Source organism: Indicator indicator, chromosome 4, assembly GCF_027791375.1.
Source record: "Indicator indicator isolate 239-I01 chromosome 4, UM_Iind_1.1, whole genome shotgun sequence".
NCBI lineage: Eukaryota > Metazoa > Chordata > Aves > Piciformes > Indicatoridae > Indicator > Indicator indicator.
Genome location: NC_072013.1, coordinates 12,456,030 through 12,480,746, shown reverse-complemented (window position 1 = coordinate 12,480,746; position 24,717 = coordinate 12,456,030). Strand labels below are relative to the sequence as shown.

The 24,717-nt window shown below is 48.0% G+C and overlaps 1 protein-coding gene across 2 annotated transcripts; it reads right to left on the bottom strand.

Annotated features, from left to right (window-relative positions):
- Positions 1–8,653: 8,653 nt before the first annotated feature.
- Positions 8,654–24,439, bottom strand: SYT13 (synaptotagmin 13). 2 transcript variants are annotated; one of them, XM_054400609.1, is made up of 6 exons: positions 24,257–24,439; positions 18,097–18,319; positions 16,075–16,215; positions 14,271–14,584; positions 9,213–9,342; positions 8,654–8,958 (listed from the first exon to the last, which is right to left on the bottom strand). In XM_054400609.1, the coding sequence occupies exons 1-6, from the start codon at positions 24,437–24,439 to the stop codon at positions 8,654–8,656; spliced, it is 1,296 nt and encodes a 431-aa protein (XP_054256584.1). The 2 variants fall into 2 exon arrangements, with proteins under 2 accessions (XP_054256584.1, XP_054256585.1); XM_054400610.1 differs by having other exon boundaries at positions 16,075–16,209.
- Between the last annotated feature and the right edge of the window lie 278 nt (positions 24,440–24,717).

Sequence of the window (24,717 nt, the reverse complement as noted above, 5' to 3'; positions counted from 1 at the left end):
TCCTGAGCTGGAAGGAGAACATGGGCATTTGAGCACATCGGTGGGTTTCAGTGTGTTGTCTTCTCCCAAGGTGTTTAACCAGAGAGCTGGGGCAGTGCCAGGTCTGGCTCTGCTGTAACCTACGGCTGCTTCTTGCAGAGCTGCTGCCACAGGAAGGGAGCCACAGCTCATTTACCAGGGGCTCTAAAAATATCTGGAGGATAATCAAAGGCTCCCTCAGCACAGCATATCCACTAATGAGTTTTCTTGGTAGGCTCTGAAGCTGCCTGTTTGAAGTTGTTTTGATCCAAGGGGGAAAAAAAAACAAGCATGCTGCCTGCACTGCTGTCAGACACCCTGCTTCTGGGGAGGCTGGTGGTACCTCCAGAGGGACACAGGGGTGGGAGAACAGTGTGGGGATGGGACAAGGAGCCCTGCAAGGTGGTGGGACAGGGTCTACAGAGCCAAACTCTGGACTGCTGTAGCACCTCATAGTGCTGGGAGAGCTCTTCTGGAAAACTGGGTGGGTTTCAGGTCTGAGCTATATTCTGAGTGGAATCTTGGAGCCCCTTCCTCACCAGGCTTGTTCCACTTAACCACTGAGGGAAGAGGAGAAACCACTGCAAACCTCCACTGCTAATGGCTGCAAAACAGCTGCTGGATTAGGTGCCACCCTTCTGGCAGGCAGAGGATTACAGGCCAGTCCCATTTAAAATACCCTGTGGGGGGAAAAAAGCCTCTAATAAATCTGAAGTGACAGTGAACAGCAGGTTAAGAGAGGAATGGTTCTACAAGCAGCTCTTGCTGCTTTTCAATGCACTGGCCTGGGGATTACTGAGTAACCCCATGCTAATCCCCTTGGCAGCAAGGATTGTCCCTGGCAAACACACCACCCAGGTTCAAGTCCCTGTGCAGCAGAAATCCAGCTCCCTTCTGTCCACCTCCATGGCAGATGCTCCAGGAGCATCTTGCCTCACTGACAGCCTGGTGGCAGCCCTCTCAGAGAAGCCAGCAGCAGCCCAGGAGCTGAGCAGACTTTGTTGTTTCTCTTCGGGCTTTAATGCTGACTGTGATGGGTGGGAGACTGCCCCCAAACTGTCACTGAGTAAATACTTTCCAAAACTGCCCCCCAAATCTGTTTTCTCTCACTTTCATGTGCAGCTCTTGATCTCTGTGTCTTGTCAAGGAAGCAACTAATTCCAGTGACGGTATTGGGTCAGCTAAGTAGGTGTTTCTCCTTACAGACACATGGTTTACAGAGTATCACCAGCAGTACCCCAAAAGTACTGAGGTGGCTAAAAATACTGGATACAAATTCATAGAATCATAAAATGTTAGAGGTTTGAAGGGACCTGCAGAGATCATCCAGCCCTGCCAGAGCAGGATCACCCAGGGTAGTCCACACAGGAATGCATCCAGGTGGGTTTTGAAAATCTTCAGAGAAGACAATTCCACAGCCTCTCTGGGCAGCCTGCTCCAGGACTCCATCACCCTCACTGTAAAGAAGTTTCTCCTCGTGTTGAGGTGAAATCTTCTATGTTCCAGCTTGTACCTTTGTTCCTTATCTGATTACTGCACACCACTGAAAAGAGCCTGGCCCCCTCCCCTTGACCCCCACCCCTCAGCTATTGATAGACATTGATCAGATCCCCTCTCAGCCTTCTCTTCTCCAGACTAAACAGCCCCAGGGCTCTCAGTCTCTCTTCACAGGGGAGATGCTCAAGTCCCCTAAGCATCCTTGTGGCTCTCCGTTGGATTCTCTCCAGCAGGTCTCTGTCTCTCTTGAACTGGGGAGTCCAAAACTGGACACAGTATTCCAGGTGTGGTGTCAGCAGGGCAGAGCAGAGGGGGAGAAGAACCTCCCTAGACCTGCTGGATACACTTTTCTTGATGCACCCCAGGATATTCACCTCTTAGTTTTGTTTGGGAGATGGAGCCAGCATTTGGGAGGCACCCAATCCCCAGATCCTCTTCCCTGGGCTCCTCACAGCTGCAGGGAAGCCTGTACAGATTTCTTTGGCTGCCACTCTGCTGAGAAAGCCAATAGATTTCCCATGCTTAGCCAGGGCAGGACCCCACTCCCTGCTCCCCTTCCCATCTCTTGATGCCACCCTTCAGAGGACCTTCTGGTGACTCACCCTAGTGCTCCGTACCCTTGATGTGAGTTACAGGCAGAGGGGACCCCAGAGTAAGCAAGGCAGACACACCATGGATAGAGCCTGGAATAATTTACTGGTGGTGATTTACATGTTGTGCTGTAACAGCAGACACAGCACCTGAGCCCCATGCTCTGTTCTTGTGCTTTGGACTGTGCAAACAATATCAAGTCTTGACAAACACTGCTTGGCTCTGTACAACAACACGTGGGACAGCAAAGGACCAAGGAAGCAGAGAAGCCTTCTCATGCTGGAAGGCCATGAAGCAGCATTTCACTTTGCCACTATTCTCGTGCAGTTTGGTTACAACTAACAGAAGAAATGATCTCAAGTGTTGGTATTGACTCCTCATGCTTATCTTTCAGCAAATGAACCCAACACAGTGAGGCACGGATACATTTTGAACACGGAAAAAAAATACTGCCAAAGCTCTGCCATTGAGTTCAATCCAGCTTCAGACTGACCTTCCTAAGAGACCAAGGAGTGTGGTCCAAGCCACCTCAGCTCCCAGCTCTTAAAAAAAGTCATTGTGCTTAGTTCATCTTAGATATGAGGAACAGTTGGGCAATCCTTGGGCTTTATTTCTAGAGCCCAGATTACAACCCTCTCTATTTTGGATTGAAAGAATTGGGTACCGATAAGCTCTACTGCCAGGGAACATGATGACAGATGGTAGCCAAATGCAAAGTACTTTAGTTAGAAGTGTTGAAAGCTTAGCAACACCTGAGGAACACTTGAGCCTGAACCATTTTCCAGCCCTGTTGAAGGGAATTTTCCATTGATGTCTGCTCTGTCACTGCTTTGCAAAGCAAAGCTGGTTCATCTCTCCATGCAAGGGACACGGAGTGAGGGGGACAAGGAACGAGGGGAAAACTGTGCACGGAAAAAGAGTCACCCTTGCAGGAGACCAGCAGCAACCATTCCCCCTTACAACTAGGGAAGGAGGCTGAGGGTAGTAAAGAATCTAAACCATTCCAGAGATTATTTAGCAAACCATCCCAGAGATGTTTTAGTGTCTGTCAATGATCTGTGCTTTACAGTCTTTTCTACTGCAGCGCAAACTGCCTAAAATCAAACTGGACTGTTCTGGGAAAATCTAACTCTGAGGGCAGGCTGAGGCAAAGCAATACAAGGCTATAATCTGTATTTTAACCAAATAACAATGTAGTCAGAAGTTATTTCCTGTGGCCTCTCCATCCCTTCTCCAGAGGAGACCACATTAGACCACCTCTCCCAGGAGACACTGGATGCAGTACAGAGTTGTGCTTCTCAGTCTGTTTTATGGCAGTTTGGCTGCTTGGTTTCTGTCACTGGATGAGAGACTGTGAATCCCTGCCCTTAACCTGCTGGCTCTCTGGCCCTTTGTTAAAAGGATTATTCATTCTGACCAGGTAAACTGTTCCCCCCTCCTTTTTAACCCTTCCTCCCTACAGTCTCTTTGCTTCCAGCTTCTTCATGGATTATAGCAGGAAAAATAATCAGTGCAGCCACTGAATAGCCACTGGGGAAGCTAATGGCTATTTTTGATCACAAAGGCAGCTTAAGAACTCTAATTGCCATAATTAGGCTTTTGCTGCTTCTCTTTTGATGCAGTTTAGAAGCAGCACCCTTTAATTGAAGACATGTTTGTGGTGCTCCTGTATTCACAGCTTAACACTGCAGGGCTGGCTGGCTCTGTTCTCTGCCCATACTGCACTCAGGGGATGCTTCTATGGCTCACGTTGCTGAGGCTGTTTTACGTGAGGGCACTGAGCATTTCCAAGTACTTTGTGCTCATGTTCTTGCTGTTGTCATCTACCACAGCATCTTCCCACAGTCTGGCTGCTCAGGCCAGCCTAGCACCTTGGGGTGCTGGGACTTAGGAGTGCACAAGCATTGCCAAACAGGCAATCCCAAGGGATGAGGACAGGGCCCAGACAGGCTCTGGAATGCAGGGACAAACAGCTTCTGCCAGCAGAGCCCCTCCAGTCCCACACATGCACAGCATTTCTCCTGTGCAGGACAGCCAGATCCCTCATCATCACAGAATCACAGAATGGCCTGGGTTGGAAGGGACCTCCAAAGGTCATCTAGTCCAACCCCCTCTGCAGTAAGCAGGACTATCCTCAACTAGATCAGGTTGCCCAGAGCCCTGCTGAGCCTCATCTTGAATATCTCCAGGAATTGGGCTCCAACCATCCCCCTGCACAGCCTGCTTGCAGCTCCAGCAAATGGCTGCTCCCTCCCTGACCCCACACCTTCAGGCTGGACAAAACGTCTGGCCTGTGCTTGAAGCAGGAAGCATTCTCTGCAGGCTGGGCTGCCAGACAACAGTAACAACGATGCAGCCAGGAGAGATGCAGCTATTTGCACCCCTCTGCTCATCCCAGTTTTAAATCCCATGGCAGGACAGGAGGGACCAGCACTACCACTTGCCTCCTAAGACAGATCTGCAGCTGAGTGGTGCACACTCACCTGTTGTTCTTCGGTAAAAGGGGACATTATTTAGTCACAGCAAGATCAGACTGCAAGGAGCTACTCCTTTGGAATCTATAGGATTGCTGTCTAATGAGAGGGCCCACCAGCATCACCAGGGGCACAGGCAGATAAAGCTGTTTACACTCAGTCACCAAGACCTTCTAAAAGGCTCATTAAAATAAGCAGGGAGGCAGAATTAGAGAAATCCCTTGGCAGCAAGGCAAATATTTGGCCCTCCAGGCTCTCCAGTGCCAGCCATCACACCATGAAGTGATCCTTCTTATCATGACCCTAAAGGAAGAACTAACAGTGCTGTCAGGAGCCTGTATGTAGAGTAGGCCAATGAATTGGGAATGATGATTCCAGAGCTATAGGTATGTCTACAGGCAAACCATGAACACTGCAACTGTTAAGAATCCACTGTCCCCTAAATCCCTGTGTCTGGTTTATTCAAAAGCTTGTTTTACTATACAAAAGCCCACAGAGCAAAAGAAGAAGTCCATTTTGGTGTTGTTTCAATCCCCTCCAGCCAGTGGAGTGAGATCAACCCAATTCTGGGTGTAAGATTCATGGGCATACTTAGCTTCTCTGGTTGGTTGGTTGGTCAGAGCTGCTTTTGTCCTTCTCTTTGAAATGAGCCCATAACTCCTGGCTATCCATCTACAGAGGGAACAGCAGGATGAAGGTAACAGTGGTTGCAGTACACAGCACCCTTGTGGGTCTCTTCGTGGCCTCACAGCCTCACTCTGAGGGCGGAAAGGACTTCTGGAGATCACATTGTCCAAATCCACTCTTGCTCAAAGCTGGGTAAACTAGAGCAGGTTGTTCAGCACTCTAGCCCGTGGCAGGGGGGGTGGAACTAGATGATCTTTGAGGTCCCTTCCAGCCCTAACAATTCTACAATTCTATGATTTTGAATGTCTCCAAGGATGGGGACTCCCAACAACCTCTCTTTGCAACTTGTTACAGTGTTTGAAAGTCTTCACAGTAAAAAAAACAGTTTAGGAGAAGACTGAGAGGAGATCTCATCAACATCTATCTATAAATATCTGAGGGGTGGGTGTCAAGATGAAGGGGCCAGGCTCTTTGCAGTGGTGCTCAGTTATAGGACAAGGAACAACAGGTGCAAGCTAGAACACAGGAGGTTCCACCTCAACACCAGGGTGGCAGAACACTGGAACAGGCTATCCAGAGACATGGAGTCTCCTTCTCTGGAGATATTCCAAACCCACCTGAATGCATTCCTGTGTGGCCTGCCCTAGGTGATCCTGCTCTGACAGGGATGTTGGACTCAATGATCCCCCTCTACCCCTAACATTCTGTGATTGTGTGGATTTTACAGGAAAGATTTGTGCCTTTGCCTCTCATGCTGTCACTGGACATCACTGAAGAGAGTCTGTCTCCCATCTCCTTTTCTCCAACCCCAGATCAGGTATTTATACATATTGATATATACATTTATACAGAAGCCCCTTCTCCAACTCTTCTCTTGACCAGACTAAACAGTCCCAGCTCTCCCAGCCTCACCTCCTACAGAAGATGCTCCAGTCCCTTACCATGCTCATGGCCTTTTGCTGCACTTTCTCTAGCAAGTCCATGTCTTTCTAGCACTGGGGTGCCCAGAACTGGGCACAGCACTCCAGATGTGCCCTCACTGATGCAGAGTAGAGGAAGGATCACTCCCCTTGACCTGCTTTTCATAGTGCAGCCCAAGACACTGCTGACCCACTTCGCTGCATAAGCACATTGCTGGCTCATGTTCAATGTGGTATCCACCAGGACCACCAGGGCCTTTTGTGGGAACCTGATTTCCAGCTGGGTGGCACCCAGCATGTCCTAATGTGTGGAGTTATTCTCTTGTCACTTCTCCATGCTGAATTTCAGAAGGCTCCTCTCAGCCCATTTCTCCAGCCTTTCCACATCTCTCTGAATGGCAACAAGACTGCGTTGGAGAAGAGGAGACTGAGGGGTGACATCATTAATGTTTATAAACATATAAAGGGTGAGTGCCAAAAAGACAGAGTCAGGCTCTGCTTGGCAATGCCCAGTGACAGCACAAGGGGCAGTTGGTAGAAGCTGAGGCATAGGAATTTCCATGGAAACAGGAGGAAAAATTATTTCCCTGTGAGGGTGACAGAACAGTGGAACAGGCTGCCCAGGGGGGTTGTGGAGTCTCCCTCTCTGGGGATATTCAAGACCTGCCTGGCTGTGTTGCTGTGTGATCTGGTATAGGTGATCCTGCTCTGGCAGGGGGGTTGGACTGGATAATCTTTCAAGGTCCCTTCCAGCCCCTAACATTCTGTGATTCTGTGATCAACACCTCCTCCTGGTTTTATGTTATCTGCCTCATCGCCCCAGTCGTTTGTGAAGGTGTTCAACAGTATCAGTCTCAGTACCAGCCCCAGTCACCACTCATGACTGGCTTCCAGCTGAACCCATGCCAGTCTCCTGTTCCAGCTGAAGCCATGTCCTTCTCCTGTTCATAGCTCTCTGTGCCTGGTGCTTCAGTCAGTTTTTCAGTTCACTGGTTCTGGTGGCTTCCCTTTGCCAACAGGATGGCAGCCTCCTACTGACAATGTGCTAGACCTGTTTGACTGAGCCATCAAAATGAGCTGGACCCTAGGTGAAGCTTAGCTTACTATTCTGAATAAAGCAGAGGATCAAGCAGACCCTGCAAACAGTAAGTTTTCTGAGTTTTCCAGTGCTACAAACTCTACAGTTCTGTTGTCAAAGTCTTGGATATCTGATCCACATGGAAGTCCCTTACAGCTGTGCTTACTACTTGAAATAAAGCAGCAGGGCACACTGTGTGCTTATGGGGTCATGGCATCATCCCTGCCAATGCCAGACTTTCAGCCCATCTAGGCACACACACACACAAAAAGGACAGTAAAGAGCAACGTTTAAGCCACGTCAAATCTGGAAAGCACACACAGAAAAACAAGCCCTGGAGAGTCTGTCTGGTCAGGGAATTCTTTCTGTCTGGAAGCGATGAAACACATGGCAGTTCTCAAGGGTGAGAAGTCATAGTCAACTGTCAAACCAAAACCATCAATCAGCTGCTAAGGTATGAAATTATTTCACTTCTTTTGCCTAGTCTGAAATGTTGCTTAGAACGTAGAGTATTTGGAACTCAGGAAAAAAAAAAACAAAACAAAACAGAACAACAAAAAAAAATCCTCAGCCAAACAGAAAAGGCAGTTGGAAGCAGAAAGATCTGGTCCAGGTTTTTGGAAGTAACATCAACAATAACCTTTGGTCTATGCCTAGAGCGTTCCTGGGTGACACTGTAGAAAGTCAGAAGACAAGGTATTCTGCTAAAGGATCCTGAAACATTCTTGTTTTCAGCAGCTTTCATGAATCCCAAATATAAGGAAACAAAAGTAAAGGAAGGAATTTGGCAGTGTTTGCTTCAAAGGCTACCACAGAGGGTGCTAATGCTGACTGTCCCACACTCTCCTTGCCCTCTATCCTCTCCCTCAGTTCTGTATCTTTCTCTGGGTATCCATCTACTACTGCATGTTGGCTTCTCTCTGTCATGCTGATCCTGTGGGTCTGCAGTTGGCTTCTCTCTGCCATGCTGCTACCTCGAGTCTGCAGTTACTTGGCTTTGTGATCTTCACTTCTCACAGTCTAAAGTGCTATGAAAAGCATTGACTGGTAGAACACCTGCCAGATGTTTGTGGTTCTAGAGCAAGCACTCATCAAAGGATGTGGGTGACAGTGCCAGGTGCCAATGAATGGCTTAGGTTTCCATTGTCCCTTTGCTCCCCTCTGCATCTCACAGAAATGACAGTGGGCAGGCAAATAAAAAGAATTCAAATCATCCAGACAGACCCCTCCTTTGAGAGAACCACTTGATTAGGTGAGAGATTGTCCCTTAAAGATGTTTTGCAGACAGTTTCCTGGGCTAGGCTGAGGCAGGAACATCAGAAAATGTGGTGTAAGAAGAATGCTGTGCCAAGTAGCTTTCTGGAGGGGAAGGGAGCAGGTGAAATGCAGCTTATTCCCCCAAGCTCCAAGGCCTGGTGGAAGTCTGGTTGGCAGTAATCATGGCGAGCCTACATGTGGAGCTGGTGCCACATGGCTATCTGTCTCCTGGGGTTCCGCAGCATTTCTTCCCAGTGGTTCCTCTCTGTGCCTGTGACGTGTAGGCCCAGGCTGCACTTGCCAAGCACGTGGCTCTGCCCAGCACCATCCTGGCTCAGCATCTCCAGCTCCACGCTGGAGGCACGCAGGAGCTCGTGAGGCACCTCAAACATGATCATCTCATTCCATACGGGGTTGATCTTGTGCTTGGCACGCTTGGTCTGCTTCTTCTTCAGTTTCAAGGACTGATGCCTCAGGGTCACCTTGACAGAAACATCTGCAGGAAGTGGAGAGGAGCACCACATGAATGAGCATGCAACAAAATGAAGGCAGGAGAATGTTAACTGGTGACATCAGGCACTAATCTTGGGGGCTTGGCTTTTTCCCTTTTTAGACATTATTCAAACCTCCTTGGCATTCTACACCAACTATCTATTTTTTTTCTCTGCCACACACCATCCTTCCCACTTCCTTCCCAGAGCTGCATAATGGCAGATACAACAGTCTCTGTTTTCTTGCTATTCTACTCACCATTGCCAAGTAGATCTTTCAGCTGCTTGGAATGGAGATTTTTAGCCTTAATAATCACCACCAGCAGACGGTTAGCTGCTGGCAGGTAGCTGATAGACAGCAGAACCTCCCCATGACCTGTAGAAGGCTCCTGGAAATGGAAAGGAAAGGTTAAAGAAAGGTTAATTTTTTTATACAACATTAGGCATGCTAAATAGTACAAGGACCAACCAAGTTGTCTCCCCTCTTTGTGTAGGAGATCTTTCCAGTTACACTGGAGGGGAATAAACATGGCAAAGATGTCTGAGAGAGATTTTTCACTCCTAAGGCCCTGATTATGTGAGTTACTGCTTTATCACTAGGCAGTAACTGCTTACCAACATCTACTTTTAGTGGGATATTTAGTCAGAATAAGAGGATTTGGGGCTGAACTGTGTGTAAGTTGTCAGATATTCCTTTTTTGAGAGATTATGTAGCTGCCCTTTATTTATGTCCCCTACTACCAATCTGTATGTCCCCTACTTCCACTACCCCTTTTCATCATTCACTCTTGAGCTATTCTTTCTGCCAGGAGGCTCTGAGCAGGTGTGTACCCTGGTCCACACTGCCTAGTAGGAGTGTAGATCTCCCTGGGAAAGTGCTGGCAATACAGGGGGCTGTGCCACACAGCGAGACCCTGGAGCTGGAGCTGAACCTTCTCTGACACTCTTACTTGGCATGGGAGAAAACCCAGCCAGCCTGACCTCCTCCCTGAGCTCCCAGAGTGCTCCACTCTTCCCCCCCAGAAGCCTGTCTTCCCTCAAGCCTGTGAGCAGCAGTGCCCCCTCCCCCTGGGGGGGCAGACTTTTCTTTTTTTCCCCCTTTTCTTTTATTCCTTTCTTCACATTAGTGACTGGCCTCTTAGCCTCCTGGTCTTTCTTCCCTTCCTTCCTGCTCACCCTGGACAAGCAGCCCCAGAGGATGAAGCAGAGGGATGTCACTACCCCACCCATCTCCACACTGTGCCGAAAACAGCCCCAGTGCTGTTTTCTCCCAGAGGCTGGTGGGGAAGGAAAAAGCCCATGCCAAGGTTTGCAGAGCTGCCAGCCTGTGGTAAGGGGCAAAAGGGGAGCAGTTATTCTCTCAGTGAGTAGGAGCTTGTGACAGAAATCTGGTTTACTGTGAGGTTAATGACCCAGAAGAGTCCCAGAAAGCCAATGCCAATTCAGCAGACTCCCTTTGGACTCCTTAGCATGATTTACAAGCTGTAGGACAGACAAAGCTTCTCCAGGCCATGCCTGTGCTCTGCACTCTCACTTCTAAGCGAGCCATAAATATTTCAAACCCAGTTTTCACCCTTGCTGCTCAAAACAGGCAAGGACAGGCCCCTGCGTGCTGCACGTGAGCTGCCTGCCTGTCCAGAAAGCAGAGCTGTCATCACTGTCTGCTGGGAATGACTGATTTGTGGGGCACAAATCAGGTGGGAGGCCATTAGCAAGGAAGCCTGAAATTCAGTCCCAAATCAGCCCCAGTAAATCTCTCTTTTATTTTTTTCTCCTCATGCATTCAGGTAGCAACAAAGGGCTTGTATGCATTTCACTGACATAAATCCTGTCCTAAAGCTAAGTGGATCTTAACCCCCCCCTGCAGAACCAAAGAGAGGCAGGCTCAGATGGCTGCCTGTCTGCTACGAAAGAATAGCTGTTTGTACACGGAGGGACAGATACAAATCAAAACACTGCCTGGGCAAGTCACAAGCTGCTTGTGTTGGTTTATCCCTTGTGCATTTTGACAGGCCTCTTGGCTAGGATTTGGCTCCTGTAGCTGCAGGCACAGAGAGGCAGTGAAGAGTTGTGGGGGTAGGAGGTGGCAAGGCTCTGTGAATGTGCACAGACACACCGACACGCACATGTCACACCTTGTGCCCATGGCTTCCTAGCTCCTGATAGTCTAATCAATTTTTTGACCAACCTGTACCCACATGAAACCCAAACCTACACTGGCTGGTCTCTGCTGGAGTTTTGCATGATGAGACCAAGCCAGAGATGCTTTTCCTTACCCCTCCCCTGGGCTTTGGGGACTTTTTTCTTCCCTTTGTTATTAAAACTATAACCTGCACCACGCAAATTTATGAAAGCCACCGGAGTTTCACTTTCCTTTCTGTGCAGTAGGGATGAAAAGCATCCGGGGGGCCACCAGTGGATTACGTGCATGGGGCAGGGTGAAATTCCCTAAAGGGAAGGGGGTAAGGCTATTATCACTGCCATTAGCACTGGGAGGGAAGGAAGACAAAACAAGGGTATCAGTCTGCCCTATCTACGCTTTGCATTGCTCAGGGCAGCCCATGAATTCCTGAATGCTAATTACACTGCCTGGTTAGCTGTAAGCTCCCTTCCCAGCCCCTTCCTTTTTGTCGGGGAGAATTGCTGGGAAGGCAGGAATGAAATCTCTGGGGCTCGTGGCTTTTGAAGGAAACATCAGGCTTTAAACAGAGCCTAGCAACTTTGTTCCTGGATGGATGCTGTCAAAAATAGCTGCTCTTGTTTGATCAGCTCTTCCTCACTCCCTCCCGCTCCGGCTGGTGATGAATGATTCAGGATCTGTACAGGAGCTCTCTGAGCCCTGGTTGGCTCTCACGGCTCCCCAGATGACGCAAATTCATCTTTCCCTGCACATCCTCAGCTCAAACTGGGGCACTCTTCAGCAGCACTGTCAGTGTTAGCCTTGTACTGGCAGCCTGGAGAAAGAATACTTACTGCCCCTTCGTGTGCACCAAGGCACTGCAGTGACAGCTGACCAGCTGCCAGCAGGCTGCTCCTTGAGTATGGTTTCCAGAGCAGATGCTACAGTAGGGGTGGAGGGGTGGAGGAATTTAAATCATTATACTGGAGTGATTTCTCCTGGACATCTCTCTTTACAGCAGCAGACCAGGAACTCATTTCAGTTTATGGCTCTTAACCAAATGTTTAGCTTTGTGCCTGAAGTTCATTAAACTCACTCAGACCATCTGGCCTGGTGAGGCCACAGCTTGAGTACTGTGTTCAGTTCTGGGTGCCACAGTATGAGAAAGACATTGAGGTCCGGGATTGTGTCTGGAGAAGAGCAACAAGACTGGTGGAGGGTTTAGAGGATGTGTCATAGTAGGAGCAGCCGAGGGAACTGGGGTTGTTTAGACTGGAGAAGAGAAGGCTGAGGGGAGACCTCATTGCTCTCTACAGCTCCCTGAAAGGAGGTTGCAGTGAGGTGAAGGTTGATCTTTTCTCCCAAGTAACTAGCAATAGGATGAGAGAAAATAGGCTTAAACTGTGCCAGGGGAGGTTTAGATTGGACATTAGGAAAAATTATCATTACTGCAAGCGTGGTCCAGCAGTGGAACAGGCTGCCCAGGGGGGTGATAGAGTCACCATCCCTGGAGGTGTTCAAGAAGCTGTAGATGTGGCACTTTAGGATATAGTTTAGTGATCATGGTAGTTGGGTAACGGTTGGACTCAATGATCTTAAAGGTCTTTTCCAGCCTCACTGATTCTGTGATCTATTTGTTTCTGCTGCCTCTCCCTCTCTGCCAGAGGCATTTTAGTGGCCAGCCCTGCTAGCGTGCAAGTGGTGATGAGACAAATCAGCATTGCTGGAAATCAAAAGTGCTAACTCTGTACCCTGTGGCCAGCTCAGTAGCAAGCCCTCACCTTGGTGGTGACAAGCACTGATTTATTTCAGCTTGCTCAGCAGCACTACTGGTGGTGCTTGCATTCCTCACCCCATACCAGCCTACAATAGGCACCTGTTTGTAGCAACAGCAGCGGTGTCCTGCTGCCCTGTTGTTCAGTGTACTGCTGCTGCTAGGAGAACAATCCAGTTCAGGGCAGGGAAAAGGCCCCTGAGGAAATATGCAAGAAGTTAATCACAGAATGATAGAATAGCAGGGGTTGGAAGGACCTCTGGAGATCAGGGAGTCCAACTCCCTTGGCCAAAGCAGGATCACCTAGAGCAGGTCACACAGGAACATATCCAGGTGGGTTTTGAAAGTCTCCAGAGAAGAAGACTCCACAACCTCTCTGGGCAGTCTGCTCCAGGGCTCCGTAAAGAAGTTTTTCCTCATGCTGAGGTGGAACTTTCTGTATTCCATTTTGCCCCTAGTGCAATGGAGTTAGCGCACACGAAGCAGCTCCTGTACCTGCGTCAAGCACTGTTGCAATCTTTCCCTCCACCTTTCTGGCCTGTGCAGATAGGAAGGTATGAATAAGGAAAGAAAGGGAGGGTTTGATGTTTAAGAATACCAACACATTGCAATGAGTGACAGATTGACATCTCCCAGAAGGAACAGCACTGCTGGATTGATCCCAGTAAGGATGATTGGTCTCAGACCAATATTTCATTCCCAACATTTCTTCACCCCTAGCTGAAGGCTTCCTGGGGTGCCACAGTATGCCCTACCTATACCCAGCTCTGCAGTCATAGAATCATAGAATGGTTTGGGTAGGAAAGGACCTTTAAAGGTCTTTAAGTCCAACCCCTCTGCAGTCAGCAGGGACATCTGCAACTAGGGCAGGTTGCTCAGAGCCCCAAACAACCTGAGCTGGAATGGTTCTAGGGATGGGGCATCTACCACCTCTCTGGGCAACCTGGGCCAGGGTCTCACCACCCTTAGCGTAAAAAAAAAATTCTGCCTTGCATCTAGTCTAAATCTCCCTCCTTTAGTTTAAAACCAACACCCCCTGTCCCATCACAACAGGCCCTGCTAAAAGATTGTCCCCATCCTGCCCTGTAGGCATTCTCTGGTATTTCAACTCCTTCCACTACCATCCCACATCACTAATTCACAGACACTCATGTACCCTTTTCTAGACATGGCTTGGAATTAGAGATAGCAGTCAGATTGTCCTGTAGCTGAGGGAGGAGGAGAGGGAGCTTTGACATAGCTTAGCTGCCAGGAGCTGTGGATAGAAGGGCTGGGCTGATGGGTCTCGGATTGCTTCCTGAAATGGTTAGCTACAGAGCAGTCACACATCACCCCTCCAGACCTGCCCCCACTGACATGCAGCCATCTTGTCCCAGCAAGTAATCATTGGTGTCTCTGGACTATGCCCCAGCCCGAGTCCATACCTTCTCTGGGATCTTTAGCCTTTCCCACTGGGCTGTCCCAAAGGACTCCTTCACGTTTGCAAGGCTCAGTTTGAGTTCCCCCACAATGCTGTGCCTGGAGAACTTGTCGCAGTTTCTCAGGGTGAGAGTCAGTGTCCCCTCTGGCATCTCCTCCTCCGTTAATGGGAATCTCAGGACCTCCTCCCAAAGGGTGTGGAGCACCTTCTTCTTCAGCTCTGTCTGGGCCTCAGCAATGCCAGACTTGGTAACCAGTGTGCCCAGGATATAGCAATGGCAGCCAGCTTCCTGGTCTCCACTCATTCCACCATGCATAGCTGGAAAAGAAAGATTGATTGCAAGGACCTCTCACAAAGGACGGTCCTGAAAAATCTGTGGCTGAATTGTTTATCCATGGGGGTCACCCAACAGAGCAGCTGCAGAGATGCTGACCCCTGCTCCTGCTTTCACAGGGCAGCTGTGAGCCCTTGCTGTGGCATTTTCCTCATGCTACACAATGTCCTTGTCCTTCTGCCTCTGCAGGAGGGTTCTGTTAGTGTTTTGGAGAGCAGCAGCTGAGCTCAGGGAAACCTGCTCTGTTAAAAGATGCAGAGCAACAATAAGATGAGACACAGCATGGCACAGGGATGGACAACTCTTGCTGACTTTTGCCTTGGCACACAAAGAAAGCTTCTTGTGAAGGCTTTAAAAGCCACAGTCACAGACATCAGAGATGGGAAAGACCTCCCTCCTGGGACATATCCACCCTTGTCCAACCTCTGGTGAATGACTCCTTCAGAAGCCGTCCCACGGCCCAAAAGATCTGTGTCAAGAGACAGTCATCCCCAATTTGTATCCCCTTTGTGCTGCAAAGCCTAGAGTGAGGGCACTTCAAACCCTCCTCAGCAGCATCAGCAGAACCATGCTGCCCTCTCCACAGCAAGAGGAGCCTGCCTTGCTCTGAGGGGTCAGGAAGCAGCATGGCTTTGTGGGCAAACCTGAAATCCTTGCTGCAGTCAGCCCAAAGACTGCAGCTCCTGGGACTGCCAGGTCCCATGGTTCACAGAAGTCTTCTGGTTTCTCAGGGGAGTGGAGCTGGGGAGCAAAGACAGATCCTGTCCAGGAGGTCACAAGGCAGCCAAGGAGGTGCAGACATGGAGGAGAGCCAAGGTGGCAGCCAGCAGGCATAGGTGTCCACCCTGGACAGGAGCAGTGGACTTGCTGCTGGCAGGCAGCATGCAGCAGCAGCTGCCACTTAGCACCCTTCCAGTTCTCACTTCAGAGAGTGATCTGATTAATTTTCCACAGAGATCTCCACTCTGCATGAATTATTCACTCAGATGATTTTACTTTCCCAGGGGAACCAATGATGTTCCAGCCCTGAGCAGAGAAGCTGTTACAATTGTCAGTTCCCACTTCAGAGAGTGACACAGAGCCTGGCCAGGCACAGCCAGAGGGACTCTCCTCAGGGCCCTGTGAGGTCAGTCTGGTATCTCCAGCTCAGCCTTTGACTTGACTGGAGGAAGAGGCAGCAGGGAGCGAGTCAAGCTGAAGAATGAAAAGTACTGAGAGGAAGAAGATAGAAACCCCCTGTCCCCAAAGGGAAAAAATAAAAAGAAGAGTTCTGCTTTTGAGCTTTGCAAACAGCTGTCCCCAAGCCATGCCCTTCACCTCACTTGGAGCAGTAACACTGTGTGGACACAGTGCTCCTATTCTGCAAGCCAGTGAAACATCCAGTGGTCCTGGGGAGACACACTGATTTTCAGGTAGGTGTCTTGTACCCCCAAGAGAGAGACTCACCAGAGGAAGGAAGATCTCTGTCCCTTACCTTCCAGAAGGGCCACACACAGCTCAGCTTTCTGTTGATCATAGGCGAGGGAGTAGTGCAGCTCGGGGGCCTGGTTACAGCTGGCTGCCCTCTCGGGGTTCAAGTGCTCTGTAACACACACGTCCTTTACCACACCTGCAACTGAAACAAACCCTTTAGCCAGCAGGTCTCCACTTCCAAGGAGAGCATATTCACCCTGTTGTGACCCAGCTTTTCTAAATGGCTTACTGTGTCGTTTATGCTCCGTCTGCCTGCACCACCATCTCTTCTTTTTGATGCTTTCTCACCCTTTCAGCTCTTTCTACAGCACTTAGACAAGCCTTCTGCTCTCTACCACCTTGTGTTCTTCACACACTTGTTCTTTCACCCTGTGCCTAGGCCAAGGTCTCTAAACCACACTCATTATATTTGGAGGCTCCAACCTTGGAAGTGCTCAAAGGTAGGCTGGGTAGGGCCTTGAGAAGCCTGGTCTAGTGGAAGGTGTCCCTGCCCATGGCAAGGGGTTGGAACTAGATGATTTTTAAGGTCCATTCCAAGCCAACCCATTGATTATGCTGTTTTAAATTGCTTTTAACTTGCACTGGTGAATTAAATCTTATGTCCTTTGGAATGAGAACTAGGGTCTGCCTTTGAACTGCCATGCAACTCTGCCTCACTTCAGATCTCTCTAAATATTTTTCTGTCATGCAGAAGACATCTGTTTCCATAGTGCTTGACCAGGCTGCAGATAATGAGCCTGGGAAGCTGTGAGGCAGCTTCTCCACATGGGATTTTGAAATTGAGTACATATTTCACACTGAAATAAAGCGAGCTGCAAGACTAAAAGGGAAGCCATAGCTTTTTGTCATCATCTGCAAGGTTAGTTCTGATTCACACAGGAAACAAGAGTGGAACCAGTCCCCCTCAGCCACACTCCAGAGAGGTTCAACATGGCACTCAAAGGAGAACACAACAGTCCTTGCTTTATTTTTGGAATACCTGAGCTATGAAACAGGCACAGCAGAAAGCAAACTTGCTTGTGCCATTAGCAGTGCAGAGGCTTTTACACCAACACACTTCTTTAAAGCTTTGCCCTACATGCAGCCATCAGCCTCTAGCCTCCCCACCCTATAAGCTTCTCCCTGACACCTGAGGATGTGGCTCAGACATTCTCTTTCCAATGCAGCTGCTTCTTGTGGTGCTTTGTTTCCTGTGCTCACAAGTCTCAAGGTGGAGGGGTGAATGTAGCCATCATTCTCCCAGAAGGAAAAAAATATAATCTCAAGCCATTTAAAAAAACAAAACCAAAAAGAGTTTCCTTAGAAGGAATCATGACAGATGGCACTGTGTTTCTGGCAGATCTTCAGGAAGGATTTATTAATGTGGTAACCATAGAAGTCAATTATCCTGACGGTAAAAATCAGTATGGGAGCAACCCATGGGAGCTTGGCAAAACTGTCAGAGGCGTCAGCCTTTGGTCTTGCTGCACATTACAAGCAAAGACCTTCTCACCAAACCAGTAGAAAAAAAAAAAGCAGCAGAGAAAATAAAGCAGAAGCTGGAAGACCTGCTGCCAGTGTCCTCAACAAGGACAGTGGCTGGACAGCCAGCATTTGTCCTGGAGGAGACATTCTGCCTGCTTTTGGCCAGATAAAATCATCTATATTCTGGTACCTACTCTCAGTTAAATGCTTGTATTCCCACAATGCTTGTATACTTAAATGCATGTATTCCCACAAAATGTCTGCTTGCAGTGAACCAGATTCTTCCACATAAAAGATGGTTTAGGCACAAAAAGATTTACAACCACACACAAAGCTACAGCTTTGTTATCTGAATGCCCTGATGAGCTCCATGCCCACCTTCTATCAAACACAGGCTTTGAAGACAGAACTTACTCACAATGGTAAGAGAGTGAAACCCAGAGCTCCAGGACTTCCTTTCCACATTTATTTCTCTAACCACAACCACATTATGCTCAGAGGCGTTACAGATCCACGCCCAGAAAAGCAATTGTTAGGCTGCAGACCAAAATGCTCCTACCGTTTTGAGGGAGAACAAAGAGCTCCTCGTTGACCTGTATCTTCATCCTGTTCTCATCCAGACCAGTGTTCCTCCCAGTAGCTGTTTCCTCTGTGGTCTTCAGGGAGTATTGCGTGTAGTTAACAATTTCAGGTGAAGTTACTACCGGTTTGGGGCCATAAATGTTGGGAAACTTCAGGAGTGCTCGAGGCTGGACTGGCTCTGCAGTTTTCTTAACGTTGAACTGAAAATGAAAACCTTGCTTATTACTGTGCATTAATTAGCCTAATTCTTCTGATCCTCTCATTGTTAAATGAGCTGAGACAAAGGGAGAAAAGACAGCACGTCTGGTCGTTCTCACATCATTGTTTCTTGGCTTATAGAAACCACTGCTTCTATGCCCAGAGATTTTCTTGCCAAAGCTGAAACCCTCCTACTCGATGTTCAGGTTTACTTCTCTACAGACATTTGGCTGCCACAAGACAAAGACACGTCCCCATTGTTTGGTTATTCCTCTCTTCCTGTACCAGCTAATCCTCCTTTCACAGGTCTGTGTTTTCACTTAGCACAGGAAGTTCATTTTGCTCTGACTGTAATATGGCATTGGTTACCCTCATGTTTAAGTCCAACCCAACATCAAGAGGCTGCAGGCACCCACAGACTTCAGAACATTACATGAGTATGTAGTAAGCATCAGAAAGGCAAAGGCATGGATCATACAGACACCTGGAGCATGGTGTGGTAAGACAAGAGAACTGGTTGAACAAATGATCTCTGCAATGGTACCCCAAGAGTACTTGATTCAGTGGTCATCTCAGCCTCCTGGCCTACAAGAAGGATGGAGAGAGACTGTTTACAAAGGCCTGCAGTAATAGGACAAGGGGCAATGGCTTCAAACTACAGAAGAGTAGATTTAGATTGGATGTTAAGAAATTCTGCACCATGAGGGTAGTGGAACACTGGAACAGGTTGTCCAGGGAGGTAGTTGGGGCCCCATCCCTGGAGATAGTCAAGGTGAGGCTTGACAGGGCTCTGGGCAACCTGATCTAGTTGAGGATGTTCCTGCTGACTGCAGAGGGGGTTGGACTAGATGACCTTTGGAGGTCCCTTCCAACCCAGACCATTCTATGATTCTGTGTGACTATCTCCTGCCTCCGTGGACCAGAACTCCACCTGACTCTCAGACACATAATTCCCTCAGATACACATTTTAATTTTGGATTTATGACTGAATTTGTTCTTAACATTTCAGTTCCTTGCTGAATTGTGAACACGGAATGAGCAGAAGAACCTGAAAGATGGTGTGGTGTTCAGGCAGCCCAAGCAGAGGTTGTCACAAGGGTATTACTGTTCTCCCAAAACAATGGCAAATATTTAGTCAAATATAACAGCCCTCTTTTCCTTATGTCCCAGGAAAGAATCCTGCCTGCTTACAACTGAAATTGTTCTTGATTCATTTATATTTGGATTCATTGATGGGAAAGGAACAGAAGCTGACTAGCAAATGACCCTGTCCTTTGAAACAGATTTTATTAATGTTTCCAAAACATGAAAGAAAAAAGCAAAAAGCAAAGGTAAAACTGCCACTTTGGTTGATTATTGTGCAGTGGGATTCTCTCCAACCCTGCTGCCTGCCAACCTATTCTGTGGTAAGCCTAGATGGAGGGTGAGCCAGGAAACGTTCATAATTGTAATTAAAGTTTTTCATTAGTCTCATTGTTTCTTATTAATAATTACTTTAGATAATGCCCTGAAGCACTTGTCTGTGCTGGGACTTTGTTCACAGGCCCTGAGGGAGCATGCCTGTTCCTCAAGAAACAGACCTGAAGAAAAGAGAGCAGACCTGGATCTCAGCTCTTCACTCTGACCCTGCTAATGGAGTTCCTAGCGCTGTGGTTGCATGCACTTGGCAGTGGTGAAGAGCTAATTAGGTCAGCAGCTCCATCTTCTCAAGGCAGCCAGAGCATCAGTGTTTAGGAAGTCTACTATGTGACATAGCATTTTCTCAAGGGCTCTGAAAGAGAAGTGGGTTGAGAAGGAAAGATGTCACTGTGTGCGGTCCCCACCTAGCATTCAGCTGAATTTAAATGTTATGTAAGCCATATGGTACAGGTCTGTGACATCCTGCATTCAGAGATGAGAGCCTCACCAATCCTACAGTACACAAGCAATAAAAAGTTACTCATCCAAACTTTAAATGCACTTTTCCATTCCTCTAAAATCAAAGCAGACCAAGCAAAACATATTAGGAACCACTAGACAATAGCTTGAGAAATCAGGTCGCCTTCTGCATGCCTCTGCCTACCGTGGTGGGTGCTCTGCTGTCCTTTCTCTCCTGCAGCCCTGTGTAAGGCTGCTGCCCCACCAGCCTCTGACCATCACACCAGAGCATCGTGCCTGCTAGCACACAAAACACTTGGTTGAACCTTTGGGATGAAAACCACCATGCCATGTGAGGTGTTGTCAGTACAATCTTTCCTTCCACTTGCTAAACGCCAGACATTCAGGCAGGAAATCCATCGTCACACAGCAACAAAGAGATCCACCAGGTCTAAATATTCCTCCTGTCTGTCTGCTCTGCAGAACTAGAGATGAGCGACATATGCAAGCTCAGTGGGACTGGTCCACCCCCTCTTCCAACTGCATCTGCCTCTGTTTATTATTTTTGTTGCCTGCTCTATTCCCAAGTGATGTCTGCTGATCTAGTTACACAGCAGTGCCCTAATGGAAGTTCTCTTTACAAATCCCCAGCAGTTCCTTCAATAAAGAGGTGAGCAACAATTCAGTTCTGCACAAAATGTGTGAAAGACAAGAAACTGAAAGTCAGAAGGAGGATGCAACAGACCCTGCCCAGTGTTGCTCAAACAATGCACCAGGTTGTGAGATGTGTTTAAGAATCTTCACATTGTGTGAAAAACGTGTGTGGAAACCCACATCTCCCTGAGACTCTGCAGACTGCCAGCAGCATTTAATTGTTCTGTAGGTGTATCTGTGTTCCGTCTCTTCCTCCTTGCATATGCAGGGCATGTCTGTGGGGAGCCTCTGCCTGTAGCAAACACAAGCATCACTGTCACAGCAGACATGCTGAGTGAATAAAAGGCAGTCTCCCTTCATCTCTCTTTTGTCACTCAGGTTTATCAGAGCCAGTGGCCCTGACAGGCTTCAATAATTAAGTATGTCAAGTACTGAGTAGGACATAGAGTGTATGAAGTCCTGACAGGACAATTTATACACACAGACACAGATGATCAAACCTCACACACTCAGAACTATGCAAGAAGGATGCAGACAGGCTGGAAAGGGTCCAGAGAAGGGCCACAACATGATCAGAGGACTGGAAGATCTGTCATATGAAGGTAGGCTGAGAGAAGTAGGTTTCTTCAGCCCTGAGAAGAAAAGGCTTAGGGAAGACCTCCTAACTGTGTACAAGTACATAAAGAGCAGCTATCCTGAGGAGGGAGACTCCCTTCTTACAAAGAGTCACATGGTGAAGACAAGGGGTAATGGGGACAAGTTGCTACTGGAGAGATTCAGACTGGATGCCAGAAAAAATATTTTCACCATTCAGACTATTAAACATTGGAGCAAATTCCCAAGGGAAGTGGTAGCATCCCCTACATTAGACAGTGCCAAGGCTCAGCTTGACAGGGTGCACGGCCACCTCATTTAAAAGATATTCTTACCCTGAAAGCTTGGACTAGATGATCCGTGTGGTTCCTTCCCTCCTGGTGCTCTATGAATCTATGAAACTCAATTTGAGATTCATTCCTTCAAGGTATAGAGACTGATCCTGAGTCAGTGACAGCACAGGGGAACACTTGTTCCTGGCAAGAACACTGTTTCAGCTGGAAGGAATGGTTAAACATACGGAATATGCAAACAAAGAACGTTTTGCACTTTCTGTGACAGAATGTTCATTCACCTGTTAGAATCTCATAGATTCATAGATCCATAAAATGGTGTGGGTTGGAAGGGACCCTGAAGATCATCTATTTCCAGCTGCCCTGTCATGGGCAGGTCCACTTTCCACTAGACCAGGCTGCTCAAGGCTTCATCCAACCTGGCTTTGAACACTTCCAGGGAAGGGGCATCCACAGCCTCCCTGGGCAGCCTGTTCCTGTGTCTCAGATTTGGACACATTTCTTGGAAAAAGAGAACCAAACCAGTAACTTCTGAAGTAATACTTCTCATTAGAAAGCCTGCAATGCTAAAAGAGAATACAATCACTCAGCTAACAGTGATACACTGAGGGCAGGTTGAATAATTTCATCCCTGTTGGTCAAGTTGTAGTAAAATTTGATGAAAGTAGTATTGTGAGGACTGGGTATTGGAGGCTTAAGTGGACCTTACCATGACTTAGTGCTTATTTCAGGCATGTAAGCAGGATGACACCCTAAAGGACAAGCTCCAGGACAAAAGAACACTTGCCCAAGATGTTTCCCAAAGGCTGTGTATAAAAGAATAGTGTCCAGTCCAAGGGTGGAGTTAAGACTTGAGAGGTTTCTGAGCTAGAAGATGATAACACCAAAAAGTCATTTGTGGAAAGAGACTGATGGTAAAGATATCTGTGGGTAATGTTATTGCAGAGGACAATGAGAAAAAATGCAATGTAAAGTGATGTGGCTGTCAGAGTTACACCTGTCTCATTCCTTTGACATGTAAACTTGGAAAATCTCAGTGTTACAGCACATCCTCAAATGCAGAAGTTCTCCAATCTCCTGTACAGGTTAGCAAAGGCAAGACAGGAGCCTGGAAAGGACATGACATGACTATCAAACAAAAGAACAGGTGAAATTCATCCTAGGGAAACGCAAACAGGTACTAGGAGGTGTTCACCATGCTCATGGATGAACACTCAGAACTAGCAGCAATCTCTCGAGGAGCCCTGAGCTAAGTGCAGATGTTCATCCATGATCAGTTGAGCTGTCTTCCCACTTCCCCACAACCAGAAACTCTGGCAATGCAGTTCTGTGTATCTGCAGCAGGTCTTACAATGCAATTAGTAGATTTGGTTATCTTTCTTCAGACCAAACTGCAATGGGAGCATGAGAATCCCAGGGCTTGTTTCTGTGAAGAGCCTAAGAGTGGCAACCAGAGAGAGACTGAATATGTAATCACAAACACTACAGAGAAGTTCAATTAGGACTCCTGTTGCACTCTTCAGGAACACAAAAATAAGAGCCAGCTCAGATAGTTGAAATGCAAGCAAAGGCCATTGGAGAGTAGATCACTGGCCCTTGGAACTGGCTGCTGTGGCAGTACATCTGGCTGAACAGCTGTAGGGAAGTGAAAGAAATGCAGGCACAAATATGAACAGCCAACAGGTGATACCTGCCCAGTGCTACTGCTCATGCTGCAGGCCATGGGCAAGCAAGGAAATCAGTCAAACATTTCCTTTTGAAGGGGAGGTCCCTGTTAGTGGGCATATTAGAAGGGTCCTATATTTCCCCTTGCACTGAGCTCAGGTGTAACTCAGGGGGGTTGGATTCTAACATGAAAGAAGGACCATCACCAACACAGGGATGCCTGACATTATCCATACTCCACATTGCTCTAACAGTAAGTGAAACAGGAACTCACATGTGTGGTGAGATTGTCCAGGCATCACAATCTAGATTTTCACTTGCCTTTGATTATCATTTCAATGCCTTGTTTTAACTTCACACATAATTAATCCCCTCACTTAGAGAGGCTGAGGGAGGAGGAGAGATGGCTTTCACCAGAAACCAGCTTTTGACAGGGAACTACCCTGCAGGAGCCATAAGATACCACACTTAGAGTTAGAAAAATAGCTGCTACAGGAGACCACAGCAGGAATCATCTCCTCTCTACAATCCTGCATGCCACCTGGTGAAGTCCAATCTTTTCTCCTCAGGAAACCATTTCCCTCGTGATTCAGCAGCGTTTCCATTCCTCCTCCCTTATTTTTGCCACTAGCAGCTTTCTCGTTGTCAATGTAGCAGTTATCTCCTCCTCTGGTAATTCTGTGGGTCACCCTGTCCATCTCTGGTTTTCCCTCTTACTCTTCCTCCTCCTCCCACTAACATGTTGTTACATTCTGAGCACAGTAAGCAGATAAACAGGCAACAAAAATCACAGGCTGAGCAGCCTGACAGAAGTTACCTTCCCACCCTCTGCATTTAAAGAAAAAACACTCAGTAAATTAGAGACTGTGCCTTACTTGCTGCACTGGCTGAAGCACACTGGGCTTAGTGTTTTCTGTGTCGTCCTCTTGGTCCTTTTCTGATAGTCCTTTCTCAGGTTGCTTGCATTTGCAGAAGCAGGTGAGCCCACAGAGGGCAAGGATGCTGGTTGCAGTCCCTAAGGTAGCCCCCAGGGCTATCACGGGGGCCGACAAAACCATGGTCCTGTGGTACAAGGGAGCAGAAAGCACAGAAACCCCGGGACTCCTTCTCCTCCCTGGGAGAGCAGGTCTCACACATCCATTCCGATTTCTAGCCTGGCTTCATTCTCCTTGGAAGTCTGAAAACAATTCTCTTGTGCAGCAGAGGGACCAATCTAGAGACAGAGATAAATCATCCCACCTTTGCTAGGCAACAAGGCTACCTTCCTATCCTGATGGTGGAGTTTCTGCTCCAGGTCAGGTGGAGGAAACAGCGCCCGTGGCGCCTGCACTCTCCA

Bases quoted from the DNA above. Each gene is read 5' to 3' on its own strand.
- SYT13 (XM_054400609.1), bottom strand. From the start codon at position 24,439: ATGGTTTTGTCGGCCCCCGTGATAGCCCTGGGGGCTACCTTAGGGACT. The intron at 16,216-18,096 runs GTAGGAGCATTT...GGTTTGTTTCAG, and splicing joins CTTTGTTCTCCCTCAAAACG to TTGCAGGTGTGGTAAAGGAC. The intron at 9,343-14,270 runs GTATGGACTCGG...TTCCATTTCCAG, and splicing joins GGCTAAAGATCCCAGAGAAG to GAGCCTTCTACAGGTCATGG.